This window comes from Lissotriton vulgaris, chromosome 7 (genome assembly GCF_964263255.1).
Source record: "Lissotriton vulgaris chromosome 7, aLisVul1.2, whole genome shotgun sequence".
In the NCBI taxonomy this organism is placed as follows: domain Eukaryota; kingdom Metazoa; phylum Chordata; class Amphibia; order Caudata; family Salamandridae; genus Lissotriton; species Lissotriton vulgaris.
In genome coordinates, this window is record NC_141695.1 from 24,076,201 (window position 1) to 24,103,236 (window position 27,036).

At 44.9% G+C, this 27,036-nt stretch overlaps 1 protein-coding gene across 1 annotated transcript in view; it reads right to left on the reverse strand.

The window, feature by feature from the left end:
- Positions 1-2,999: 2,999 nt before the first annotated feature.
- Positions 3,000-27,036, reverse strand: part of LOC147700552 (C-type lectin domain family 12 member A-like) — a 117,675-nt gene continuing 93,638 nt past the window's right edge. The window contains exons 5-7 of the mRNA XM_086928449.1: positions 22,394-22,548; positions 7,544-7,644; positions 3,000-3,291 (exon numbers count right to left, since the gene is read on the reverse strand). Coding sequence (XP_086784575.1) covers positions 3,147-3,291; positions 7,544-7,644; positions 22,394-22,548 — 401 coding nt within the window. The 3' untranslated portion in view covers positions 3,000-3,146. The remainder of the gene's footprint in view (positions 3,292-7,543; positions 7,645-22,393; positions 22,549-27,036) is intronic.

Below are 27,036 nucleotides of genomic sequence, written 5' to 3' on the forward strand. Positions count from 1 at the left end.
AATTTGATTAATTGGATGCATGTGCCTCTGTGCGTCATTTTCATTAGACGATATGATTCCTAACTCCTGTGACGGCCTTGTTCTATTTCCCTCAGTCATACTCTGGATTTCATGGCTTTAAATTCCTGGAAGAGTGAGATCATTTATTATACAGCCGTTGGCATTATTTTTAATTATTGGTTGAGCTGCTTTTTCTATATTTTGCCTGACGTCGCTTGGACCGGTGGTTAAGTCAGATATTTCAGTTAAACTAGTGGTGCTTCTTTCTGTCTGACTTTGTTTGGAGTTGGTTGTGGCTGGTTTAGAGAAGATGTCGTAGTATTTCTCCTCTCCTGAGGCATTTTTTGCCACTTTTGTTTCGGGCATCTCGTTGACCCCTCCGCTAGATGTTATATTCTTTATTCTCTTTTGATCCAAAGAATTTGTAATTCCACAGTATTTGAGATCTGGAGTTCTTTCTATTTCTGTAAAAGGTTTGGTTAATTCTGTTTCTGGATACGTAAAGCTTTCCTTATTTGCCTTGTTTCTTGCTTTCCTCAGTTTCTTTTTTTGTCTTTATGTTAGTTCAAAAGCCCTCAAATCTTCATCTTCTATATCCCGTTTATTTATAGAATGTCCTGATTTTTTCTTACTTTGTTTTCACTTATATCATAAATTGTTTTCTCTTGATTAATCACATTTGTCATTTTACTGTGTTCAATAGACAATTTCGTCAGTTCCTCCTGCTTGTTTTCCAAGGTTGTTTTTTTATTAATTTGGTATCCATCCTCCTTACTATTTCCCGCTTTCTTTTTTGTATAGCTTCTTTAGCTTCCTCCAGTATTGTATTTACAACTTCCGGTATGAGTACTAGTTTGTTTATTATTGGTGCACATGTGCATTCTATGCAAGTTGGCGTTTTTTCCTTTTCTGCTTTTATTATTAGGTTGTTTAGGTCGGATAATTTGGTCTCAATTCCTGCAACTGTGTTGGCCATAAGACCCAAAATGTCTATTTGAATGTCCATTTTATTTAACTGTGCGACTAAGGCTTCCAAAGTTAATACTGAAGTTTGATAATGTATGTCCCATATTGATCCAGCATCCGTTTTTTCTGTTTGGTTTGCATTGTGATTGAAATTTTGTTGATTGGTATTTGTAGTGGTGTTGAGTATATCTTTATGTGTTATTGACAATGCGTGTTTAGGAGATAAAAGTCTCCTTTTGATAGGTGAGCTTTCCTTTATTGGTGCGGGACCATTTTTTGGTAATACCCAACCTCCATTGTGTTGTGATTCACTCACCCAATATGCGAACAAAAGGCCTTGTAGGTCCCTTGGTTCTTTAAAATCAATTAATAATCTCAGCTGCTCTATTCAGGGAGTGAATTTATCCAATCTGTAAGGAAAAAAGAATTAAATTGTACACTGTACTAATGCTGTGCACTGTAACGTTGCACATTACTCGAAGGACACAATTTACAGATCAACACACACTCATTTCACTTGACACTGGGACACTGGCAATTATGACATCTGACGTATAAGACGACCCCGACTTTCAAGAGGATTTTCAAGGGCTAAAAAGTTGTCTTATACGCCGGAAAATACAGTAACTTTGAAATAGTTATCTAGTACTTTCCCTGCTTTATTCTGACCCCCATAAAACTTTGCACTGGATTTTAATAAATACGTTGAAGCATTGTCTGTTGATGCCTTATTAAACTGAAATTTGACTTTTATGAGTTCAGATAAACATGTTTTAGACTTAGAAGAGTAATAAGAATGCTCCAATCTCGTTATCTTGTCTAGGAGGGTTTTTGTGAATTCTTTGGCTTTTTTATGTTTTTTAGAGACATAGCCAATAATAAAATCTCTGGCTGTTGCTTTGAAAGCATCCCATACCACATGAAAAAGCAAAGTATCAGACTGATCAAATAAAAAATATTCAGGATCTAAAACTTCTGAGGGGGCGGGTTTAGTGAAATATGTTGCAAGTCAGTGGGGCTTATTTAGAGATTGACTGATACCAGTCATGCGGCACAAATTGGCAGTAGACCCACCTGGCCAATATATATGTCTATACACTCTAAAAAGGGCAGACCAGACATTGCCAGATTTTGGCACCTGACCGGTATCTGCCAAATTTAAAACAACACTTCGTGTTTGCTAGCTAGGGCTGTAGAACGCCATTCTTTCAGCATCCTGTGGAACGGGCCGGCGAGGAGGATGCTATGACACTGGCACATAGATGCTGACTTGTCACACGTTTCACTAAACCAGGCCTTCAAATATTGTAGATATTATCGGAGATGGCCAGCTGTGCGGACTGCAAGCATGGAAGCACATTTGTGCAAAACAAGGTTTATTTAAGCATGGTAACGTACTTCATAGTTGTGTATTCAAAACGTTGTGCGAAGAAAGCCAGCTACAGTAATTTAAAAACAATTAGTAGTAATAAAGCCATTTCGAAAATGTTACTCTTCACTTTCTCTGCACACGAACAATCACTGAAACTAATCCATAAAGAGTGATGCACCAGCCATGATGCCCAGAATATGGTGGTCATTCCCTTTCGTCTGTCGCCTGAGCGCTTACATTCCAGACATGAAGGTGATTTTTAAAAGGTTGGTGGAAGCACCCCAGAGCCGGACACTATCCTATTGAAAGCAAGATACAAGAAGGGGTGCAGGAATAATACAGAGGTTTGGAGCAGGGGTGCACAAGGTAGGTCCAGGATTGCAGGACCTTCACAAGAGAAACAACCACAAACAATTACCCTAAATGAAATCTATTTAGACAGATGTTGGTTGTCCTTGAAATCTGCCCCGGATCCCCCCCTCCTGGACCTGAGCTTCACAGCCATGGTCAAACCATCCTCAAATTTCACACTTGATCCTCCCCGTCTATTACAACCTGAAACTGCTCCGTTTACAAGAGCAGTAGGGGTCAACAGCAGCGATGAGGGACTATGGTCGTTAACAATGCAATACACTTAATGATTGAGACAAGAACACAGATTGGCTTTTATCTGGTAGTGAAGACACAGTCTATTGTAATTAGACAGAAATCTCAAAAATAACAAAAAACATATTTTTAAAGTAAACACAATTCCTTATATTTTAACATTAACCGATAACAGGCCGAGGGAAACGATGCAACAATTCCCTTAATTGTAGAGTTCCGAGGCGGGTGGGAAAACTGTGGCATTCTTCACACATATCCACTTGTTTGGATTTTTGCAAGGATCACTGCCAACTCTACCACCATTCATGGTGCCACAGCTTGCCTGGTCAGCTGCACCACCATTGATTCTACAATAAGAAAAATGTAATTTAGGAGATATTCAATATCTATAAATGAGGAGAGCTGGATATGTTATGAATTTTGCTGCATGACCATTCGGGTCCATATATGTAAGCACTGTTCATTGATGGACAAGAATAAACAATGACCGATTTAGCAAACCTATTGCACGTTGTCTACAGGTGATAAAAGGGGACAGGTTTGATAACTGATGTCATACATGCATTTCATGTACGTAAATTCTAACTAGACCAACTCCTGGAAGTGTGCCTATCCCTTGAGGTCATTGCACCACTTCCTGAGGCGAATCCTACCTTGATCTTGTGCCCACGCTAGGACATCCTAAGAGAACAAGATCTTTTGGCTGTTGAGTTTATTCTTTGAGACTAGTGCTGACCTACTGTGGCCTCCACAAATGTTTTCTTTGCTCTAATATTTAGCCCATATTTTTTTCTAAATCAGTTTGATTTTGACATCCTTCAAATACAACTTTTTGAATGCCAAAATATTTTAGAAAATTGTTTCTAGAAGGCCATGTTAAGTCTAGCACATTATTGCCCAATTGTAATATAAACTCTGTATTGTTGAGACCTCTAAGATTCACCTTATCAAAATGCTGTTGCATAAAAAACATATAAAAATGTTGGACATTTTGCAAAACCAGATAAGACTGGCTGCATTCTCACAAAAGTTACCTTAACCAAAGTCTAGAGCCTGAACAGTCAGGACAACCTGTGATCCAATATTGCACAATAAGACTGGACATCTTAAGCCAACACTCTGCAGGATCATCTTAGCACTTGTACAACCCACTCCCCCTTCAAAGATCACCGCTCACGGAATATACCAGGATCCTGGTCAGCTCCACTATTGGTCTCTGTCCACCAACCCTCCCCAGGAAAGTTATTTGTACAAATGCAGGACTTTACTCCTTTGCTGTGGAAAGTCATGGGCCCATTCCAAATATTTGATTGATCAGAATAATAGAGGGTCTGCACTGGCCGTTTTAGCTCTTTGATTGTTCAGAAAGCCCCAGAGAGACTTGGGGCTGGTCTGGAGCTTGTACACATAACTTCTTCACTCTATCGCTCGGGTCACACATAAAACTGAAATGTCCATTACTGTTCCCCTGGGCCTTTTCACTGCCTCTTGACACTGCACAGCATCCGCCCACACTTGGGAAGAAGGTGGCTTGCAAAGTTACTTAAAACTTTCCCAGCAACATCGAATTTAAGTAGCAGGTGATGATTATTCTGTAGCTCCACCAAGGCTACAATGCAGATTTCTTTAAGATCCAGAACTGGCCACACCCACCTAACACTTCATCCTTGATTAACCCCATCCATTTGTTGGGTTTGCTTTTGAGGAGGTGTGTGATATGTGACACCAGCAATGCACGGATGTAAGAGGAGGAGATTGTTGCAACATGATGCCATCTTTATAGAGACAGTAATAGCTCACCTTTATATAGGCAACGTTGAAGAAATTGAGAAGGTAAAACCCTGAAACACCTACAGTGGTTTGTTAAGCTGCTGCCTCTTGACTACGTTATCACATTTGTTGACAATTGACCAGTGTGCTGAAAAGATTGATTGGGACCCTCTCACATGGATGCTTAGCTTTGGGTAGCTGCAGTGATTACCATTAGGTCATTGTTCATCAGATATCCAGGGATATGTAATGAAGGAACTGGTGAAAAGTGTTTCCTGCTTGTACTTTTAATTATTTCCATTCCCTGGGCCACTAGCAGGAGGTTTAAACTGGAGTTGTTTTCCAATAGTCTTTTTATCTTGACTAGCTGATGAATTATACCACTGGCATGCTGACCAACAATGTTTAACCTTTCCAGTCTGTGTTCCTGGTATTCAATGCTTAATGTGAGGTGGTGGTTGCAGGTGGGGCACCGGGCACTTATGTAACCTCATAAGACTTTGACCCAAAGTGAGAGATAGAAAAACACAGGTGGGGGGAATGGAAAAAAGAGACCAAGAATGATATTGGGGATAAAAAAGAACCTGAAAGAGTGAGATACAGAGACAGGGAGTCTCTGGTGGTGGATGAAAGAGGCGTGAGGTGGAATCAAGACTAAGCAGCTTTGGGGTTCAGCCCCCCTGGCATTCAACAGCACCGACTGCAGGCTTCGTAGCAAAGCCTTGGGCCCAGAACTTAACCTTATCCACATCAAGCACTGCTGGTGTACATTTATCAGTACAGGGCGGTGTACTGAAGTCTTGCAGGGGGGATCTAGAAAAGATTCAGGAAGAGCTAAAACATCAAAGGTCCCGTTATGAAGACTCCGAAAACAAATGTAAATTGGGTGACATTAAAACTCTAAAAAGTAAGCTTCACATAGCAGCTGGCAGAGAGATTGTCTTCTTTGGAAATCATGCAATAACTCAGAGACAGCCGAGGCGGGTGTTGTTGAGGTTACATATCATGTCATGGAGGTTTACTGAAGGATACAAGAGCAGAATACAAATCTGCACTAAAGAAGCAGAAACATGATTATTAGACTGAATGTGATAAAGAGTGTCCAAAGGATGATGCCGATCCGAACAGGCGTTTGCCAGTTGACAAGATAACGGGGGTGATCAGAGAGTTATCCCCCAGAGAATCACCTGCCACAGAGGGGGTAGACGGTTTTCAGGTGTCCTTAGGTTACTACAATATAATTAGACTCCCGTCTCCTCCCGGCTATCAAGATGGAGGCTAGAATCATTGTCCTTGCAAACCTCATGAAAGTCTGAGGCAAGGTTGGTACTATTTGCTAATCACAGCGTACTGTAAAAAGATTGCAACATTCGTCCTTACCAGGATTCCGCTTGTCATGCCCAGACATGTACACCGTGATTAGGCAAGCTTGATTGTGAATGGATCAAAAAGTAATGGCCTAAACATGCAGTTTAATGTCAATGGTGGGTGAGTTGGGGAAGCTGAGGCTTTAGGGTGACTCTCAATGCATAAAAAGCATTTGACTGGATGTCATGGGTTAAATTGCTGCCTGTCACACACGCTTGGGTGAATACCTGCTCCACCAGAAACCCATCTACTACACAGCACCTACTGCTTCTTCTGTAATCAATGACATTGATTAACCTCCCTCCCCCACACTCCCCCTCTTGCTGTCATTGCACCAAGCTGCAAGGTAGCGGCGTCCAGGCAAGAATTGGTGGGTGCTGGCATTTCAGCACAATTTCTAATCTTTTATCACCTCATTTCTGGCTAACATCACTCTTTAACTCAAAGGTCTGGCTTAATTTGCATATTGCATTACATGTACTTGGTCTGTCCAGCAAGATTTCTAAACTTTGTACACACAACCAGTCCCATTTAAGTAGCTCTCACTCAACCCTAAAGGTAAGTGGAATACTGTTTCATTGAGCCCATATTTATTTCACACACAGTGATCAACACTTTTAAAGGGAGTGCAAATGTCTGGGCACATAATGTCACATGTCTCCTTGACATGTATTTATCTAAGACTGACATGTGAATTGAATTTCCTGTGTTCTTTGTGGACAGTATTGCTTTAATCGAGCCTCGAGATCACAGACGTTCATCATGTTGGACTATGGATTTGAAGAGTAATGAGCACCATTGGAGGAGCAGTCTTCCCACTATGGCCCTCATGGATTTTATTTTAAGTCCCTGCTGTCATTACTTTCTATGGGAGGGTGTTGCAGTACCAGTGATTGGCCATGTGCGGTGTTGGACCTGCTTTAGCTCTGCACTGGAGTAATTTACTGCTGTTTTAGGACCCTTCTTGTCTGCAGTAACTTTAGAATTGCAGCTTGTGAATAGCAATGGGTTTACTCTTTTGAGGCTGGGTGCATGTCCCCCCCCTAACCCCTCCCTACTCATCCCTAAGCCCCTCCTGTTTAATAGAAAGTAATAGTAAACTTACATGCCTGAGGATCTCTCCATAGAAACGACAGATGAGGTCGAGCTAGACTCACACTCACAGGCCGTGATTAGCATTTTGTAGTACTTTAGTGTTACTATTGCCATATTACTAAATGTACTACAAAATCCACTTTGTGAATAGGCCCCAAGGTATTTACAACAAATGATGTATAAAAACCCTCTCTGCAATAACTCTTAATTTTATGATTCCTCCATGCTAAGGGGTAGTGGGGGTTTAGTGACCAGTAGTGTTGCATAGATAAATATATTATCACTGACTACCACTACGCACGTCATACCAGCAGGAATTTACATAACAGACTGTAAAGGAATGACGTTTAGAAAGCTGATACATACTTATCTGTAAAGTTGTTTCCAGTGGTCCATCTCCAGGTGCCATTTTCGTTTCGCAGACCAATCCAGAAAGGAGCAGTGGCCAGCTGATTAACCACGAATTCCTAAAACAAATATACAAATAACAGAGAGAGGAGAGAGATTGTATGTAAATGCAACATGGGTGTCTATGTTTTTTCACATGCATATAATAATGAGTGCCTATGTGTCTGTCCCCACAGGTTCTGGACCACTGACAGTCTCTTAGCTTTTTAAAGAATTTTGCACATCCCTTCTAAAGTATATCTTAGGGTACATTTGAATATCCTCAGGAGAGTTTAATCATTCTGACAAGGGACCACATTAATGTGGACCTCCTAATCCACTGGAGTGCTGTGTCCTTCATAAAGTAGTCACACAGCTGTTGTGGGAAGAGACCATGTTCAATGGTGTTGGACACCCTTCATAGATCTTACAGAATCAACACACCTACCCAGGTGCTGTATTTCTTTGTGTTAGGGGGCACCTGGGTCCACTGGACCATCTCACTGTCCCCTAGTGAGACGAGGGTCATTTCTGTGGGGTCCCCACCCTCCTGTGGGTACTCCTCCTCCTCCTCCCTAAGCGCTACATTAGCCAACACCTTGGACTGCCCACCAGTGGGTGGCTGTGCCCCCTTGGAGCACCTGGTATCCCCCTTCATGTGCCCCACCTGGTCACATGCAAAACATTTGCGGGGACCGGTCTCAGCAGGAATTCCTGACGAGACCCCTTGATTCTTAACTCCGGGGGGATGGGAACCTTTACCCTGGGTTTTAGTTTGGGGCCCTTTAGAGAACTCCTTTGCTTTATCCTTGTCTCCCCCACTTTTCTGCTGTGGACCCTGCCCACCTTTGGCGGAGTCTCCCCCAAATGCTTTCTTGCGGAACCTTGTACTCACCCAGCAGTCCCCCTCCAGAGCAAGCTTCCTAAGGTCAGTCAGCTTACTATCAATTAGGTGCTGGTGCAGATCTACAAAACATTGACTGGAGAAGTGCTCCCATGCAATCACATTGTAGAGCCCCTGATAATCTGTCACATTACTACCCTTCACCCAGCCATCCAGTGACTGGCAAAACACATCCACACATTCCAACCAAGTGTTGGCATCAGACTTCTTACAGGACCTGAACTGATCCCAGTACTTTTCAGAAGTAAGGCCATACTTAGTGAGGAGGGCGTCCTTCATGTCTGGATAGGCGAGGTGATACCCCTTACTCAAAGCTATTAAAGTGTCCCTCGCTTCTTCAGGGAACAGAGGCCACAATCCTGCTCCCCAATTTCCCTCAGGGACCCCATTCATGTGGATTGCTGCCTCGTACCCCTGAAACCACCTTTGTATGTCATCCCCCTTCTTGAATTTGTTGCCCACATTCTTAGGGAGGTGCACAGTTCTGTCTGCCTCTCTTGACGAGCTGCTGCCACCATCTGCGCCGGGCCTACTCCTCCCTTCCAGACCTCGCTCATGGTGTGACATCATCTTCCTTTCCTCAATGGTTATTCTTTTGTTTTTCCTCTCACTTTTCATCCTGAGTTTTTACAACTCGAACTTCATTGCTTCCCACCTGTCCTCCAGCTCCTCTGGAGACAGGCTACTGCTGGCTGGTCTGAAGGGTTCCCCCATGCCAAAAGCACATCCGCCCTAGGAATAGGCCCCTCCGCCTCTCCACTAAGAATGCCAGATTGCCCACTTGCATCTCAGGCTGCTACCCAGGCTCTCGGTGCCTTTTGTAGCTCGTTCTTCCTTGTGAGGCCTCTGACTTGGACTTTTAGGCTCTTGCAGATGGATTTCAATTTCCTCACATTGTAGAGTTCCAACCTATCCTCCTCAAAGGCAATTTCCAGGGATGCAACGGATGATGCTCTTGATTCCGGCATGACGAAGTAGCAAGTTCAAACTGGCAAGATCAAAAAATAGGCCAAAAAGAAAAAGGACTAGTATGTGGCACTTAATGGTCTGCGATATGGTAGTGGTTCACACCAATCACTGTAAGTCAAGTGCAAACCAATGTTAGAAATGGGGTTCTCTAGTTGGCAAGGGCTTGCACCTTTGTCCAAGTAGGGACCCTTCTTCCTAGTCAGGATAAGGAAGTTACACTCCTAAAATAACCCCTGCTCACCCACTTGGTAGCTTGGCACGAGCAGTCAGGCTTATCTTAGAGGCAATGTGTAAGCATTTGCACATCACCGACAGTAATACAGTGTAAACACTACAAAAGGACAGCACACCAGTTTAGAAAAATAGCCAATATCTTTATATACAAGACCAAAAATCAGAAGAATCCACACTACAGTACTTGATGTCAATAGCTCCGCCCGGAGCTATAACGGCATTGTGAGAAAACAAATCCAAACAGTTCCAGCTGGTCGCTGCATCGCGGACCAGCTACGGTGTCGGGAAAACCCGCAAACAGTACCTGTTAGAGATGCAGGTCGCCGAGGCTCTTGAAGTAACTCACGTTGCAGGTCGTGCTCCTTTCCGTTGGGATCAGTAGCACTGGCATCGGGTGTTGCGGTGCGAAGTGCAGCGTGTGGTTCCCTCAGGCAGCGGTGCGAACAGCGGCCCGGTGGCGGCGTCAGATGGCATAGTCAGTAAGACCAGGGTCACAGTGCGAGGTGAAGGGGGAGCTCATCACGATGCTGGCAGGTAACGGTGCAAGCAGCAGCTTTGTCGTTGCTGAAGCGCTGTTGTCGGCCGATGAACGGGAGTCGATGGTGCTGGCCTCGGTAGGCCAAGGCTGCGGTGTGGGATGAGGGCGGTGCATCGTGTAACTTCAGAGCCGTGCCCTCAAACCATGGTGCAAGCAGCGACTCTATTTTGGCGTGGAGCGGCGGCATTGGGGTGGCCAAGGGATCGTCGTGAAGCGAGGCGGTGCAGAGTGCGTTGCCCACAGGTCGCGGTGCGAGCAACGGTTCAGTGGTGGAGTCAGAAGGCGTCGTCGGTGAGACCGGGGTCACAGTGCGGCGGTGCTCTCTGCCATGCCCAGGCTTCAGCGTGAAGCGAGGCGGTGCAGAGTGCAGTGCCCACAGGTCGTGGTGCGAGCAGCGGCTTGGTGGGCATCAGCAGGCGTCATCAGTGAGACCAGGGTCGCAGTGCGGCGTTGCAGTGGTGCCCTTTGCGGTGCCTTCAGGACACGGAGTCGGCAGCAGCATCGTAGACATCGTCAAGTTGCTTTTCTTCTGTCACAGCACAAAACACACAGTCCCCTGTGCTGAGGGCAGAAGAGCTTGAAGTAATTGCTGTTCCTGAGACTTTTTGAACAGGGGACAAGCTCTACCTCAAGCCCTTGGAGAAACTCACAAAAGTAGATTGCAAAAAGTTCAGTCCAGTCCTTTCACTGCCCAAGACAGATGCAGCCACTGTCGGCTAACACAGGAAAGCACACAGCAAAGTGGTAGTCCCTCCTCACAGCTTCTCCAGCTCTTCTTCTTCGCAGTCTTCTTGATCCAAAAGGGTTCTAAAGTTCAGGGGTCTGGGACCCAGTATTTGTATGCACAAATCCTTTGATTCTCTAGACAGAGGGTGTCTATGCCCAGCTAGAACCAGCTCTGCCTTCTCTGGTGTGATTTCCAGGCAGGGGGTGGAACCGGCATTGTCAGAGGCAGAACAGGCCCTTTGAGGTGCAAGGAAATCTCCTCCCTCTTCCCCCATCGTAGCCTAGGTCTATTCAGCCCTTTCCTGACCTACCTAGAGTATCGGGAGCCACCCTTGTTTCCCATCTGTCGTCCAAAACCCAGACAGGCACTCCGCAATCCAGCAGAGGCACATGGGATGACTGAGCAAGAAAATACCTACTTCCTAAAAGTGGTATTTTTAAACACAGAATGTAAAAATCACCTTTACTAAAAGATGCATTGTTAGATTCTGAATTCAGGCATACTAAATTGTATTTTACCACCTAGTTCCCAGGGCTAGTTATGTTTTTAAGATGTTATGAACAAACTTCGCATTCTGTCCTATGAGGAACAGGTAGCCTTGCAATAGTGAAAAAACAATATGGGCTGTAATTCACTATCAGGACATGCCACACACACCAGGGCATGTCCTACCTTTCACATACACCGCACCCTGCCCTCAGGGGTACTTTGGGCCTACCTCAGGGGTGCCTGACATGTACGAAAAGGGAAGGTTAGGAACTAGCCAGTGTGTGCATGGGTCAAGCCGACATGACAGTTATAAACTGCGCGCAGACTCTGCAATGGCAGGTCTGAGTTACCTTTTTAAGGCTACTCACTGGGTGGCACAATCCGTGCTGCAGGCCCACACGTAGCATTTGGTTCCCAGGCCCTGGCACACTCCGTGCACTTCACTAGGGGCTGACAAGAAAACCAAACAGCCAATCATGTAAACACCAATCCATAACATACTCTACCACAGGAGCACTTGCGCTTTACCACTGATCAGCAGTGCTCAAAGTGAAGAGAAACACTACGCCAGCAAAAACAGAGTCAAAAACGGGAAGGCGGAAAGCAAAAGCTCTTTGGGGATACACGCCAAAAGATGCCAAGTCTAACATTCACCCAGCTGTGAGACCGGCGGACCTTGATCCCCAGACCTGGTCACACTTGGCAGAACTCTTGCTGAGTTTCTCCATGTCGAGGTACAGCCACAGCTGGCTCCTTGATGGCTGAGAGCTTGAGTGCTCCAAGCTTGACTTTTTACAATCTATTTCCAGATAGATTTAGTGTTTCAGTTTTTGGAGTTCAGGTTGGAGGCTGCATCCTTTGAAGTGTTCATTCCTCTGTCCTTTCACCAAATAAGCAGTCTGTCACAGGAGTAGCAAACCATTCCTCACAACACAGGCCATGGGAGGGACTCGTGCTGAATGCCAGCATCACTGGTATACATCTAACGTAAGGTTACCATAGGGTCTGAGTCCTACTCTTTGATTCTCTTATCCGCCCCATCACCTTCTTGAGTTGTGCCCAGGCCCTCTGACTAGTGACTTCTTTCAGGATCAAAGAGCCCTTTTGAAGTGTACTGAAGAGCCTGGCTCTTTCTTTCTCCAGTGTGTGTCCAACCAGCTCTCATTAGTGTACCAATCCACAAATATTGAACCCACAGGCTTCCATGTACTGCACATATCTCTATGTTCACAAGCAAATCAATCACCCAGGTTCCTGTCTACTGCTCCCCTGACACACACACACAGACACGCTATGGGGAAGCCCAGCGGTATAAGCAAGAGTGCAGTCTGTGAGACAGGCCTAGGTCATGCTGCACACTGATGATTTGTGTTCACCCATGAGCATAAAGCAGCACCAGGGATCCAGATATTGTTGCAGCTGGGCATTCAGGGTAGCAGTTCACGTCACTTACCATGCCTCTCCCAGGTCAGGGTATCCCAAACCAACAGCTAACCTGGAGAAGTCAGGTTGTCAGATCAGATCAGTAAAACTAAATAGGAGAGTCCATTAGCTCCACTCCACTACAAAGTCTAACTCTTGCAACAAAATAGACCATTTCTAATATTATTATTTTGTATTGCATTCTTGTATAGGCCATAGCTACTCCTGGGGGTTTTCCAGCTCTTGGAGGACAGGAAGAACAGATTATTGAGGAGATCTAAAACAGCCAAGTCTTCAGTTCCTTGCCACAGGTGGACAAAAAGACTTGTGGATGGAGTTCCGTAGCCTAGGGCAGAGAAAAGAGAAAGAGCGGGCACCTATGCGTTTATTTATAGGGAATGAGAAAAGCAGTCGATTGCTCAAGCGCAAAGTGCCGGATGAGTGATAGAGAACCCTCAATTTTTGCAGGTGCCTGTGTCCCAAGAGTGTGCTGATTGTATACAGAAATCTGAGTACTTTAAAATGTATTTGCCTATCGACTGGGAGCCAGATCAGGTGGCAAAGGAGACTGTAAGCAGAGGAGTGTTTGCAGAGCCAGACAACAGAGTTCAGAACCACCTGTAGGCGCTTTATCACAGTCTTATCTGTTCCTAAAATCAAGATGTTACAGTAATCCAACCTTGATAATATCAAAGCTTAGATGACTGTTCTGTGAGCAGGAAAGGGAAGTATCCACAGGATCTTTTTAAGCCCTTTCAAGTTGGCGAAGTCTCTACAATTTGGGATTCTCTTCCTTCATTGCCATCAACTACTTCAATGGTTTATGATCCATTTGCACTAGAACCTAGTGCCAAACATGCAAGGGTAAAGGTACACAAGGCCCACTCTACTGCAAAGCACCCTTTCTCAACAGCCGGCCAGTTCTGTTCTGTTGGTAGTAATCTCCTACTAATAAAAGTCACTGGATCTTCTCTATGAAAGACTGGCTCTAGTTCTGTTTGGGTGCAGTGCATCGGAAATCGTCAGTCTACATTCTCACGGACTTTAAGATTACAGAATGTACTGGCCGCAATGCAATACACGTGGCAGCTTTGATTGGCAGTAGCCGTGTGGGAGGGACTGTATGAACCTGTTATAGATACTGGTTCTCTTTGCTTTTTGCGCATTTTAAACGCAATTGCTAGTACGGATTGCTCTGATCTCCTACCTCGGACTGATAGAGTGACGATCACAGATATGGGTTATTTTTAGCTGTACCCACACTTGCCGAATTGATTGGACACACTTTCCATTCTTCAACCTTTTTGGTTTATCCATTTTTGTGGCGGCGACAACCTGAAAGCAGCAACTTAAGGACTGCTGATCTGACTACCATTGGACTCATTTCTTTAAATTGATTGAAGTGGATGTTCCATATCGCATAATTACGAGCAGTACGGATACGGCGTCAGGGACACTGTGGAACAACGAGTTCTGGCATTTTGAATAAAAATACAACGTGACTAGCATTTGGCTAATTTATACTATTATCGCCCTGAGGAAGCTCCCCGTATGGGAGCGAAACGCGTTGGCTGATGAATGAAATGGAATGTTCTTAAAGTGAATTGATTTCTAATAAAGAAGTGACTTTTTTCATCTACTCTGGCTTACTGGTCTTTGAGTGCTGCGCACCCCCATTTGTTATATGCATACTTCCTTGTTCAGTTCCTCAAATGCTTCCTGACACTTCTCATTACAGATCACTATCCTGGGTACCTTCCTGCACAAAAACAATCATTAATGGAATTTTCCTCTCTCTATGCATGCTGCAGAATGCAGCACGCTCAGAAAAAACGAGGAGAAATAAAAGTATTTCTCCTTGTTGCCCCACTCTTTGGACGCGTAGGATTCGGACGCATTCCCAGGTTTAGGACACTTTGTAAATCTGGGAATGTGACAGGTTCCATGGAAGTTGCGTGGGAACACCCACCGCCACACACACTGAATGCCCGTTTCATGCAGAATAATGCGTGAAAGGAGTCCATATTTACAATCTCACTCCTCAGTGGAGGCTCTTGGAGGGTGTTCAAGCCTCAACGCCCAGAAGTGCTGCAGGGAGGTGTTTTATCCACGCCGCCACCGCCAGGAGTCATTTCAAGGCAGCCAGGAACCTTGAAGCACGCCGCCACCGCCAAGAGTCAACCAACTGCTGACTACACGCGCCGCCGCTCCGGGACTACAATTCCCGGCAGCCCACGCGGCGGCGCGCTTTCTGACAACGCGAGGGTGCCAGGAGGCGCACGTAAGCGGCGCAGAAACCGGCGGAGCGGGGGAGACCAACCTGCACTTACCTGACAGACGCCGCCACCGCTAGGAGTCATTTCAAGGCAGCCAGGAACCTTGAAGCACGCCGCCACCGCCAAGAGTCAACCAACAGCTGACTACACGCGCCGCCGCTCCGGGACTACAATTCCCGGCAGCCCACACGGCGGGGCGCTTTCTGACAACGCGAGGGCGCCAGGAGGCGCACTTAAGCGGCGCAGAAACCGGCGGAGCGGGGGAGACCAACCTGCACTTACCTGACAAACGCCGCCACCGCCAGGAGTCATTTCAAGGCAGCCAGGAACCTTGAAGCACGCCGCCACCGCCAAGAGTCAACCAACAGCTGACTACACGCGCCTCCGCTCCGGGACTACAATTCCCGGCAGCCCACGCGGCGGCGCGCTTTCTGACAACGCGAGGGCGCCAGGAGGCGCACTTAAGCGGCGCAGAAACCCGCTTCGCGGGACGCCCGGAGCGAAGCCCGGGCAAAGGGCGGGCCCTCTACGGCCAGAAGAGGCTGGGCTGGGCCAGAAACGCTGCAGGAAAACTCTGCAAGACCCAATATTCAAGTAAGCCTTGCTGTTTTAACTGCCTTTTTGTCTGCTCAATACTGATCTTGTGTGGATTCTGCTAATCATGCCCAAGAAACTTGAGGAAGTTCAGTCAAACACCATTATCAATTATCTGCTGCAGACTGTTAAAAAGATAAACATGCAGAGAAGAGAGTCTCTGGGGTTGAGCCAATCCCCTGATCTACGATGTCTGTCTCCTTCCGCATCTATTTTGATTGATGACACTATATTGCAAGAAGCTCACTGTGTGGCTACTACTAGCGGCCCTATTCCCCAAGGATTTACTGATACATCTGTTAACGCTACCCCGGCCCCTGAGGGATCTAATGAAGAGGCCGAGGGTAACACAGACACTGACATTGAACTTGATCAAGAGAAACAGATTCGTGCCTCAGCGGACGAGCAGTCCCCCACAGGGCATGACACCAGGCCAAGACGACTTTGCACTAAAAATCCACCAAAGCGGGTGGGGTTACGTTCAGGGGTAAGACGGAAGAGGGCTATTACCCCAAAACTTAGGCAAGTGATTAGTGTTGAGGACACATCAAATCCAACTCTTTAGGATGCCTTTTTTGAAAAAATTGCGATTTCCTTGAGTTAAAAATCAACACTATCATCAAACCTCTAATATCAAAAATTGACAAACTGCAAGCGGAGGTTAAGAAGTTGGGTGGACTTCATACTTTGGTTGCTGGCGGGGTAGAAAACATAACTACAATAGTCAAACATCTGAGTAACAACATAGGGGGAAATGTTGCTGGAGATGTTGTAAGTGAAAGTGTAGGAAATCAATTGCCTGAGGAGAATTTAACATCTCACCCATCAACGCTGACTGTTAACAATGAGGGTTCCTTATCAGTCAATTTTCCAACAGATATAACCTCTTTGGTAAATATCCCCCCAGTACAAACACACTCAACAGACCCTCTACAATTTATAGTAGAAGCCACACCTGTGGTTTTAGTCTTAGCAAATGTCCCTCCACTGGAAGGGGGAACAGTGGAAAGCCCCACTTCTCTTTGTAGCAAGGCATTACACTGGTTGACCAGTAACACACGGCTAGCACCAGGGGGAAAGCAACATCTGGCAAGTGTAATTAAGTCAGTAACTAGGGTCCCCTGGTTGGGAAACCGGCCTAAAAAATTTAAAGGGGATTGTGTGGCAGTGAGTTTTTCAACTAATGATGTCCTTCCCAACATTCTTGCTAACCTATTCCCCCCCCCAACGCAGACGGGGTACTGTTGTTCCCTTAACTTTAAAGTTTTTCTACGGCGAACAGCAGAACGTTACCTATCCAATGACTCCTGCCCCAGGGTGGGATAGTAATTGGGACTTGAACTTCAGATGGGATCAGGACCCAAGGCACAATATAGCAGCTCACCATTATCATCCAGCACAGTATAATCCCGTTGCACAACCCCTTCAATTGTTCAACCGCTATGCCCCGTTATCCTTCATGGATCAAAACGATTGACTCTCCCCAAGACAAGATAGTAAAGGTGAGGACCCTCAGCCTGCTCTCAATCCATTAGTTCAGAACTCTGTAGGTATTAGGGCCTATAGAATTATGAGCTGGAACATCGCTGGTCTCAGAGCCAAATTTAATGATAAGAACTGGCTGGATATAATAAAATCCTATGACGTTCTTGTCTTTCAAGAAACATGGGAAACGTCAGACAGTCTGGTTCTGGACGGTTTTTCCCATTTTTTTGTACCTGCGGACTCTAGTAAGGCAGGAAGGGCAAAGGGGGCTTGGCTATATACATTTCATTAGATATTCAAGGAAAGCCAAGACATATTAAATCTAACTCAACAAATTGCTTAGCGGTTGAACTAACTACATCAAACTCCTATCCCATATTATTTGTTAACTTTTATAATTCCCCTGTCAGTCAAACCCCAAACGAGCATTTGGTAACATTAGAGGAATTCCTGTCCACCCACAGTGAGAATAGCGCTTATGGGTACGAGGTGATCCTCATGGGAGACTTTAACATCCATCCTTGCCATGCGGATTGCCATGTGGAATATGAGGAATTTTCCCCCCATTCCTCTCCACCGCATTTCGAACATACATCACGTGGACAGGCTTTGGAATTGCTCTTAGCTACTTTTAACCTTTATGAATCATGTAGTTGTCCTACAGGCCCGAGGTTACCGACATATGTGGGCAATGACACAGGCACAATTATAGATTATATCTTTTTATCTTCTAGTATTCTGCCTGAAGTTATTAATTATAAGGTAGAAACTACAGTTTTTAGTGATCACAACCCTGTGATTTTAGAGATTATATCTCAGGGAGTCTTGGGAAAAAGGAAGATTGATGCCTCATGTGCCACAGAATTAGTCCCAAAAGATCAGAATCGGAGACTGAAATGGGACCAAGTAACCCCAATCACCTTTTTGCAGGAAACTCTGGCTAAAGTTGAGGGGGAGGTTGCTATTTCTCTGGATAATAAGAACTCTGGTGCCACCATGATTGAGGCTTTCAACGCCATCTGCCGTCAGGTCAACTCAGACCTGACCGTAAAGACAAAGCCAAATAGGACCAGGGGCCCCAGATAGTTTGACTCAGATTGTTCTAAGGCTCACTCAATCCTCCTAAAGGCTCTAAAAAACAAACCTAGAGATAAAGAGCAGAAAGCGTTACTGAGGAAACAATACAATCACGCTATCAGGGTGAGGAAACTTGAGATAAAAAATGAGGCCTGGAGTGATTTATTATTGCCCGAAACACAACGAGATAGCGCCAAATTTTGGGCAATTATAAACCACCCATATTTTGCGGGACAAGACAATCAGAGAGCAGATTGTATTATACCAGATGATCAGTGGGTGACACATTTTAGTAACATCTATAGTTGTTCCGATACCACCCCAGACCGTGAGATGTCACTCACACAACTAACAACCACCATCTCTCCCTTTAGCCTAGAGGAGGTTAAGAAGGCAATTAACGATACACTCCATAAAAAGGCACCGGAGCCCGATGGGGTCCCTGCAGATTTCTTTAAGAGTGCTCCCGAACTTAGTACCAAGATTCTCACAAATATTTTTAATGCTACTAGGGACCTCATTTTTCCTATTAGCTGGGCCAAGTCCACGATAGTACCGATCTTTAAAAAAGGACAGAGGACAGATCCGGCCTGTTATAGGCCAATTTCTCTCATAGATTCAAGCGTTAAAATCCTGGGGAGAGTCTTTTTAGGAAGACTGACCCAGCTCTTAGAAGGGAAGGGCGTTCTATCAAACGCACAATATGGCTTCAGAGCCAAAAGAGGAACTTTAGATCAGTGCCTAAATCTAGAACTAATTTTAAATAAATACGTAATCGCCAAGGGGGGTTCCCTGTACATGGCCTTAATGGACCTCTCATCAGCATTTCACCTGGTTAACAGGGCAAAGCTGTGGAGGATCCTTCTGGCCATGGGCATCGACCCCCCTTTGGTTGGATACCTAGCAGAATTACATAGGGACCTTATGACCTCCGTCAGAGTGACTAGGGAAGGAAGATGCACTTGCCACTTTAACTCGGAGAGGGGGGTTAGGCAAGGGTGTATCCTTGCCCCCCTCCTCTTCACTCTCTATATAAATCATCTGGAGGTAGTCATGGCAGCATCCCACACTGACATTCCGCGTGCAGGCGAGACAAAGCTACCTGCCCTCCTGTACGCGGACGATGCAGTCTTACTGGCTCGCTCCGGAGTGGCACTGAATAAACTCCTCTCATCCTTTGGAGATTTCATGAACTCGTTGGACATGAAAACCAATACAGAGAAATCTCATGTAATGATTGCAGGAGCCGCAGGCAGGAAAAGAAAGACGAAAACATTTTTCTGTACAGGGAAGGAGGTTAGGAGAGTCCCATCTTTTCCATACTTAGGGTTGACCTTTGATGAAAAGGGCACTTGGGGCCCCCAGCATTCCGTTAAAAGCAATGCTGTTGCAAGAGCGGCAGCAGGGTTGCTTGGTTTTGCTAAGAAATTAGGTGCCCGTCCCATGGAAAGCATTATTAAAGTCTACAAAGCAAAATGTGTGTCCGTTGCCCAGTACGGTTCTGCTATTTGGGGGTATACTAGTCATGATAAAATCCAGAAAGTAGAAAATACATTTTTGAGATCTCTGCTTTCAGTCCCCCAATCGACTCCCACTTATGCATTACATACAGAGCTAGGATTGGGCTATATAACTGACATCCTAAAATTAGCCCCAGCCATCGGATGGATGAAAACTTGGCTCAACCAGGAGCTCACACTAAACCACATTATTTTAAAAGATTGTTTAGCCCTGGATAGAGCCCTACATATCCCGTGGGTGAAATATGTACAAACGCAGTTGACTTTAGCCGGTCGACCGGAGCTTTTCTCATCTCCAGACTTGATAAGACAGGAAGACCTTAAAACAGTAAAAAATACCCTGACTAATCTATATGTCTTGGAGAGGGAAGCCATAGAGTTAAAAAAAAACCACGGTAAGGAAACATTGTATGCTGACATCTGTCCCAGGAATGGAACCATACCTTCTCCTGGTAACTAAACCATACCATCGTTTCCTCTTAACGACATTTCGTTTTGATTTGATCCACCTCATCCTGGGCAATTTTAAAATTTGGAATATACCTGACAATGCTGAACCATGTGACTGTGATCACTTTTCCACCGAGGATACGATTCACTTTATCATGTTTTGCGGACATTACAATGAGATTAGAAAAAGATATTTGCTCCCAATCCTGCGTAATCAAGGTTTTATTCAGGTTAAACCAGCTTTGATGTTTTTGCAACTCCTTCCTAATGCAAGAGTAGCCTTCCATGTTGCTAGTTTTTTAGTCGCAGGAGCACGCACAAATAAGCACCGTACTAGAGTTAGGCACCTTACTGAACATTGACTTCCCTTTTTACCTTACCTATTTCTAAATGTTTGTTTTTTGAAGGGTCTCTTTTAACATTTTTAACATTTTTACATACTTTGCTTGTATATTGTGATTTTAGCACTTTTTAAACATTGATTATCTGTCTTAATTATGTATTAACTTGTGCTCTGATGAATTATTGCTATGTATTTATGCTCGTTCTTTTATGATTTTTAATAATCGAATAAAGATAATTGACTGACTGACTGACAATGCCATGAAAAGTCATGCGAGGTGACTTTACATGGCCTTGTAAATATGGGCAAGCCCATTGCCTCTCTGATGCATCAAAAAAAGTGACACCCCGGCGGTGCAATGGGCTTGTAAATAAGCCCCCTTGTGCATAAAAACCAGACTTCTTATGCTACTGGAGTAAACTGCAAATAGGCCAATGCACAGCACCTGGACCAGGGACTCCTATTGGTTAGGTGCCGCCAATTGTCAGAACTTGTTTCAGAGAGCCAATGGGCAAACAGGGGTTACTGCGCCTAACTATGGGGGTGAGACCTTTTACTCCTGATGTTTTACAAAAAACAGATAGGGACTCATCCCCCTCTCTAACAATGACTGCAGGATATTGATGGAAACACTGAGAGGTGCACAGAGGAAAGTCAACCACTTAGGTTCCAGGTCGTTTTGGAAACAATGGGCAACGGGAAGGGGACTGGCACGTTCACCTCCTCAGAGCAGTCAAATGGGGCTGAACGTTGAAGCACGGCGGGGCATTGGCTCAACATATTAGGGCCAGGCTCAACAGTTGCCTTGACCTTTTTGTGCTGATTTATTTCACAGCTTTCTTACATATTTTAAAGCCATCTCGCTGAGGTATGAGAAGGTGTTTCGCTTGTTAGACGGGCAAATAGGACTCCAAAGATGGTAGCACCATCAGACTGAAGGTGGTGTAGGGGTATGCCAACTTGTGACAATAGCTTCCTTTTGGCAGCAGAACTGCAGAATAATTGTAATATTTATTGCAAACTGTGGTTAGACACCAGAACTGTTACTGAGTTCCTTTTCAAAGTGGGTTTTTGTCAAACATTGGACCTTCCACTTGTACTCACAAGGAATTCACCCAAGGATTCATGGCAGGAGTAAGGTTTTACTACAGCACATTTCTCTGGCCTAAGTGCAGAGACATTAGCAGTGAGCCAAAGAATAAGTGTTGTGGTTAGCATTGTAAGTTTGTAAGCACCCACAAACTTGTACATTTGTGGACATTCAAAAACTGAAATCCAACCCCTTTTCACCTTGGAAATGATCTGAGATTTTCTCTAGCAGCGGACTCGGTTTACTCTCTTTTAGGATGGGAATTAAAATGGATCACATCTGATGTCATGGCAGTGAAGGCAAAGAGCATTCACCAGGGGAAAATGATGTGTCTTGAGAAACAAGAATGTGCTCTGCACTTTTGACTACCAATCCAACTGTGTGGAGCTGGTCACCATGTAGAGTTATGTACAGGGGGCACAGACACCTGACAAGTGCAAGGGTTTTCTGGAAACCTCTGCCTGCATTGGCCATGGCATCTCTAGCGTATTATTACATCTGTCTAGTGAACTGTGAAAAAAGTGTTCAGACAGAATTGTAGAACTCTGTCCATCCTTTAACACTTAGCTTCCCCTATCTGGCCCATCAACGTACATATCAAGCTTCTCACATATACCATGGACATTTCCCTTTCTAATACCTACTGTGTCTCCTACATTAATCCTGGATTAAAACCTAGGATTAATGTGACATTCCTGCTCCACTACTTACCTTTTCACCCTCCGTCTCAATCACCGCCAGTTCAGATCTTCTTGAAGTGCAGTGCCTTCTGCTTTCATCCCAAGGAACTTCCTCTTGAGAGAAGTAATAACACTTCTCCTCATTGTAGACCCAGTTCTGTGGGCAGAGTTTGCATTTCATTTGTTCTGCAACAAGAGCACAGGTGGATTTCTCACAAATTGTCTTCAATTTTGAAGGTGAACACCATTAGTGAGTTTCCTAAATGGATGCACTCAACTGTACCCCGAAAACCAATGATAGCACTAAATCACTGAGGATAACACGAGACAAGAAGCTCAACATGAGAGCCCATATCAACACTACAAACAAAACAACAACACACAACCCAAGACTGATCAAAACTCTCAAGCAATCCATTTCTAAAAGTGACCTCATAGAGGTGTTTCAGGCGCTCATGATTTGCAGATTGGACTTCGGAAACACAACTATCATCGGGACTCCAAAACTCATCTTACCCTGTGAAGGCCACACTCAGTGCAGGCGCTGGGCCTGTCTCAGGAACCCATGATGCAATCACATTACTCCCACGCTTACCACACTTAGCTGACTCCCTCTCCAAGCATGTGGTGTCTTCAAGACTGCATGCATGACCCACAAAGCACTGCTCTATGGATCTCCAAAATACCTAGCACAAAAAAGAAGGGCCATATGTACTAAAGCATTTTCCCATAGACACAGAATGAGACCTTTTGATACATCTGGCCCTAAATCGGGAGGGCAGTACTTGCTACGTAGTTCTGATTCAATGCTACTGGATGCACCCAAAATCAAGAAAGAAAGACAGCAAGCTCGATCCTTTTCAGGAAATGGTCCCAGAATCTGGAACTTCCTTCTGCCTGAGATATGCACAAACCTCTCCCCGGTCATCATCAAGAGAAATGGCAAACCATTTCTGATCGAGAAATATTTAAGACGTTATGCCCGACCGCAACCAGCTCAACCAAAGACGGACAAAGGTTATGTATTCATTCTCACTGATGTTACCTGTACATAGTGTGATTAAGCAACATCTTATGTTACATTCAGGATCTATGTAATATTAACTTGTGCTATGTGCAGCGCTCGGATACGCTTGCGCCGTGTACTACTCAATTAAACGCTGAAATATGTCAATAAAAATAAATAAATGGCCTGCTCCTGTTGGAACAGCTTTGTAGAATGAGAAGTTCTATAGTATGCAAAAGCAACATCCCCAAAAGTAATGCTACCAATTTTTAAATTCTCTTGACCATGAGCCAGACATCGCTGTGTGGCACCACGATCAGCCCCTTTCCCTCTTTGGGGGTCCTTGTACCACTCTAGCAACAGAGGTAAAAGATGTGGGACTCCAAGGACTCCCCAATGTCCCAGAGCCACGCCCAAGCAGCGGATCCAAATGAGGATTTCCTTTGCATTTTGGTATATGTAGTCCAGTGTATCCCATTACCAATTCATGACGGCAAGTACCAAAACCAGAACACAATCAATCAATCAATCAATCAATCAAACAAATTTGTATAGCGCACTACTCACCCGCTAGAGTCTCAAGGCGCTGGGGGGAGGGGGAGTCGCTAGTGCTTGAACAGCCAGGTCTTGAGTTGTTTCCTGAAGGAGAGATGGTCCTGGGTCAGCCGTAGGTGGGTGGGGAGGGAGTTCCATGTCTTGGCCACCAGGTAGGAGAAGGATCTTCCTCCGGCGGTGGCTTTGCGAATACGTGGGACGGTGGCGTGGGCGTGGCTGGCGGCTCGGAGCTGGCGGGTGGGTTTGTAGAATGTGAGGCGGCTGAGGTATATGGGGCCCATGTCGTGGAGAGCCTTGTGTGCGTGGGTGAGGAGTCTGAACGTGATCCTCTTGCTGACGGGGAGCCAGTGCAGGTCTTTCAGATGGGCAGAGATGTGGAAGTGACGGGGGATTATCCAGGATGAGTCGTGCAGAGGTGTTCTGTATGCGCTGGAGTCTCTTCTGGAGTTTGGCTGTGGTTCCAGTGTACAGGGTGTTCCCGTAGTCAAGTCGGCTGGTGACGAGGGCCTGGGTGACCGTCTTACTGGTTTCGGTGGGGATCCACAGAAGATCTTTCGGAGCATGCGCAGGGTGTTGAAACAGGATGATGAGACGGCGTTGACTTGGTCATCATGAGCGAGGAGTCCAGGATGAAGCCCAGGTTGCGTGCGTGGTCCGTTAGCTTGGGGGCGGTGCCCAGGGCAGGGGGCCACCAGGAGTCGTCCCAGGCGGAGGGGGATGGTCCCATAATGAGGACTTCCGTCTTGTCTGCGTTGAGTTTCAGACGGCTGAGCTTCATCCATTCCGCAACGTCTTTCATTCCTTTCTGGAGGCTGGCTCTGGCGGTGGCGGGGATCCTTTTGCTCGTTGAAATAAATGTATTAAAACTAGCTGTTTGTTACTAAACTCACACCAGTGTAACTTTCCTAAGGCTAAAGGGGGGGGGTAACTACAATAGTTAGAAAAAGTGAAATTGATATCCTACACATTTAAATATATTACTAAGCTATAAAATATGATAAAACTGGAATGGTATAAATGCTTAATTGTATTTTTTTTCCTTTGCTCAATAGCATGGGTTCCGTGTGATGTGGTGCAGCATTGTTGTGACTCAGCAACACTTGTTTAGCCGTTAGGCCTGTTGTGACTGAGACTTACTCAAGGCTGTAAAAATAATGGTCCTGCTAATAAAAGTACATGAACCAGAGTCCAGTTATTGGTTAATAGACCGTGGCCTAACTTACTTCGTGAGCTACCCTCGTGGGGAGCAAGTGTAAAGCATACAGATGAGTGAGAAAGAAGTGTGAGAGAAGCATAGTGAAAGTAAAGAGAGTAGTATAGTAAAAATCACATAACAATATCATTTAAGCAGAGAACCGTGTATATCTAGATACGCATCTCCTAGTTCCTAACGGGTGAGTACCTAGTGTTTTTGCTTTCATAGGCAGTAGGTCAAAGTATATTCAGATTTAGCTAGTAAATGATAGATGCCTTAAAATAAGCCTATGGGGCTAGGAGAGTGCATTCAGAGGTAAGCTCTACCGGGTGTTTTTTCACAGCCACAATAGCTGTATATATACTGAGCAAGAATACACAATCTATATGTAATAATAAAAATAAAAGCATTATTTTCCCTTTAGATATTATACTGGGCTGAGGCACTTTCTAAATTGTGTAGTAGGAGCTGTGTTATTACTCTTAGCTATGCAGTAGTCTTCAGAGGTGTACACTTAAGATAAACATTTAGGGCCAGATGTAGGTAAAATATAATTTGCGAGTCCTTAATAGCGAATTTTACCGATTCGCTATTAAGGACTCGCCAAATTGAATGTAGGTAGGAATCTCAAAAATATTAGCGATTCCTTAATATTCCTTAATAACGATGCACAAATTGAGATTAGTTAATAAGGAATACCTACCCATTAATTCCCATGGGCTAGGAGGCCCATAGGAATGAATGGGAAGATATTCACTATTTGCGATTCGGTATTAAAGAATCGCAAATAGCGGGAGCTATTTCAAGGGTGCCAGGGTGTCAAAAGGACACCCTGTTGCACCCCTGAAATGTGCATGTGTGCACATGTGGCGCACATACATGCCCTAAGGGCATGAATGTGTGTCACATCGCACTTTAAAAAAAGCAAAAAAGTGCTTTTTTAAAGGAAATCGCTCATTAACTCCAACTTGAAGTTGGTGGTAATTAACGATTCCTTAAGGCTAAAGTGCACTTCCTGTTGTGCTACTTACATTGCATTTAACACCATCGCTGCTGCAGCAATTCCCCTCCTGTGCTGCAGATCCTTGATGCCAGTTGTTCATGACGAGCTCAGCTCGTCATCAGCACAGCTCAACCGTGCCTCATGACGAGCTGAGCTCGTCATGAGCATCGAAGGGGTTAAGGAATCGCAATTAGCGATTCCTTAAATGCAAGAGCAAAATAAGGAATCGCAAAGTAGAAAGTATTTGAGGAAAGACTCCTAATTTATTGGTTACAAATAGCAACAGAAAGTCAATGTCCCAGGTGTAGTTTTAATTTGTAGTCCATCTCACCTGTAATCAAAAAACAAGCATTGGCAAAGCCAATATATATATCACCTTTGCAATGTGTTAAGCTGTTGCCTTTGCCAATGCGTGTTTGTAACACATTGTTCAAGAAAAGTAAACAGAAAAATATATTTCAAAATGGCCACTGGTGCATCATGATACAGACCACACACTGGATCACTTTTGCAATGGTTCTGGTATGAAAAAACCCTATTCCAAGATGGCCTCCTGTGCATCCTGACACATGCATCATGATGCACAAGCGGGCATCCTGGACTGGGTTTTCCCAAACTAAGAGCATCCAAGATGGCTAACGGAGCATGTGCTGTGAAGCAACAATGCACACGCACACGACCTGGGGCATCACCAGTCATTTTGGCTTATTTTGTATTTTCAATTTACTATTTGAAGATGGCAACCACCATTTTTGAGGAGTAAACTAAATCACACAAAAAAATCGCCTGGACTGCAAAAAGAAAAGAAAAGAGTGTATTGATTGCAGTGCACAACAGCCGGGCAGTAAAAAAAATAACTTTCAAAAAAGAAAATTTAAATGACGCGGTGGCTGTGAGGGGTGGGGAAGCAGAGAG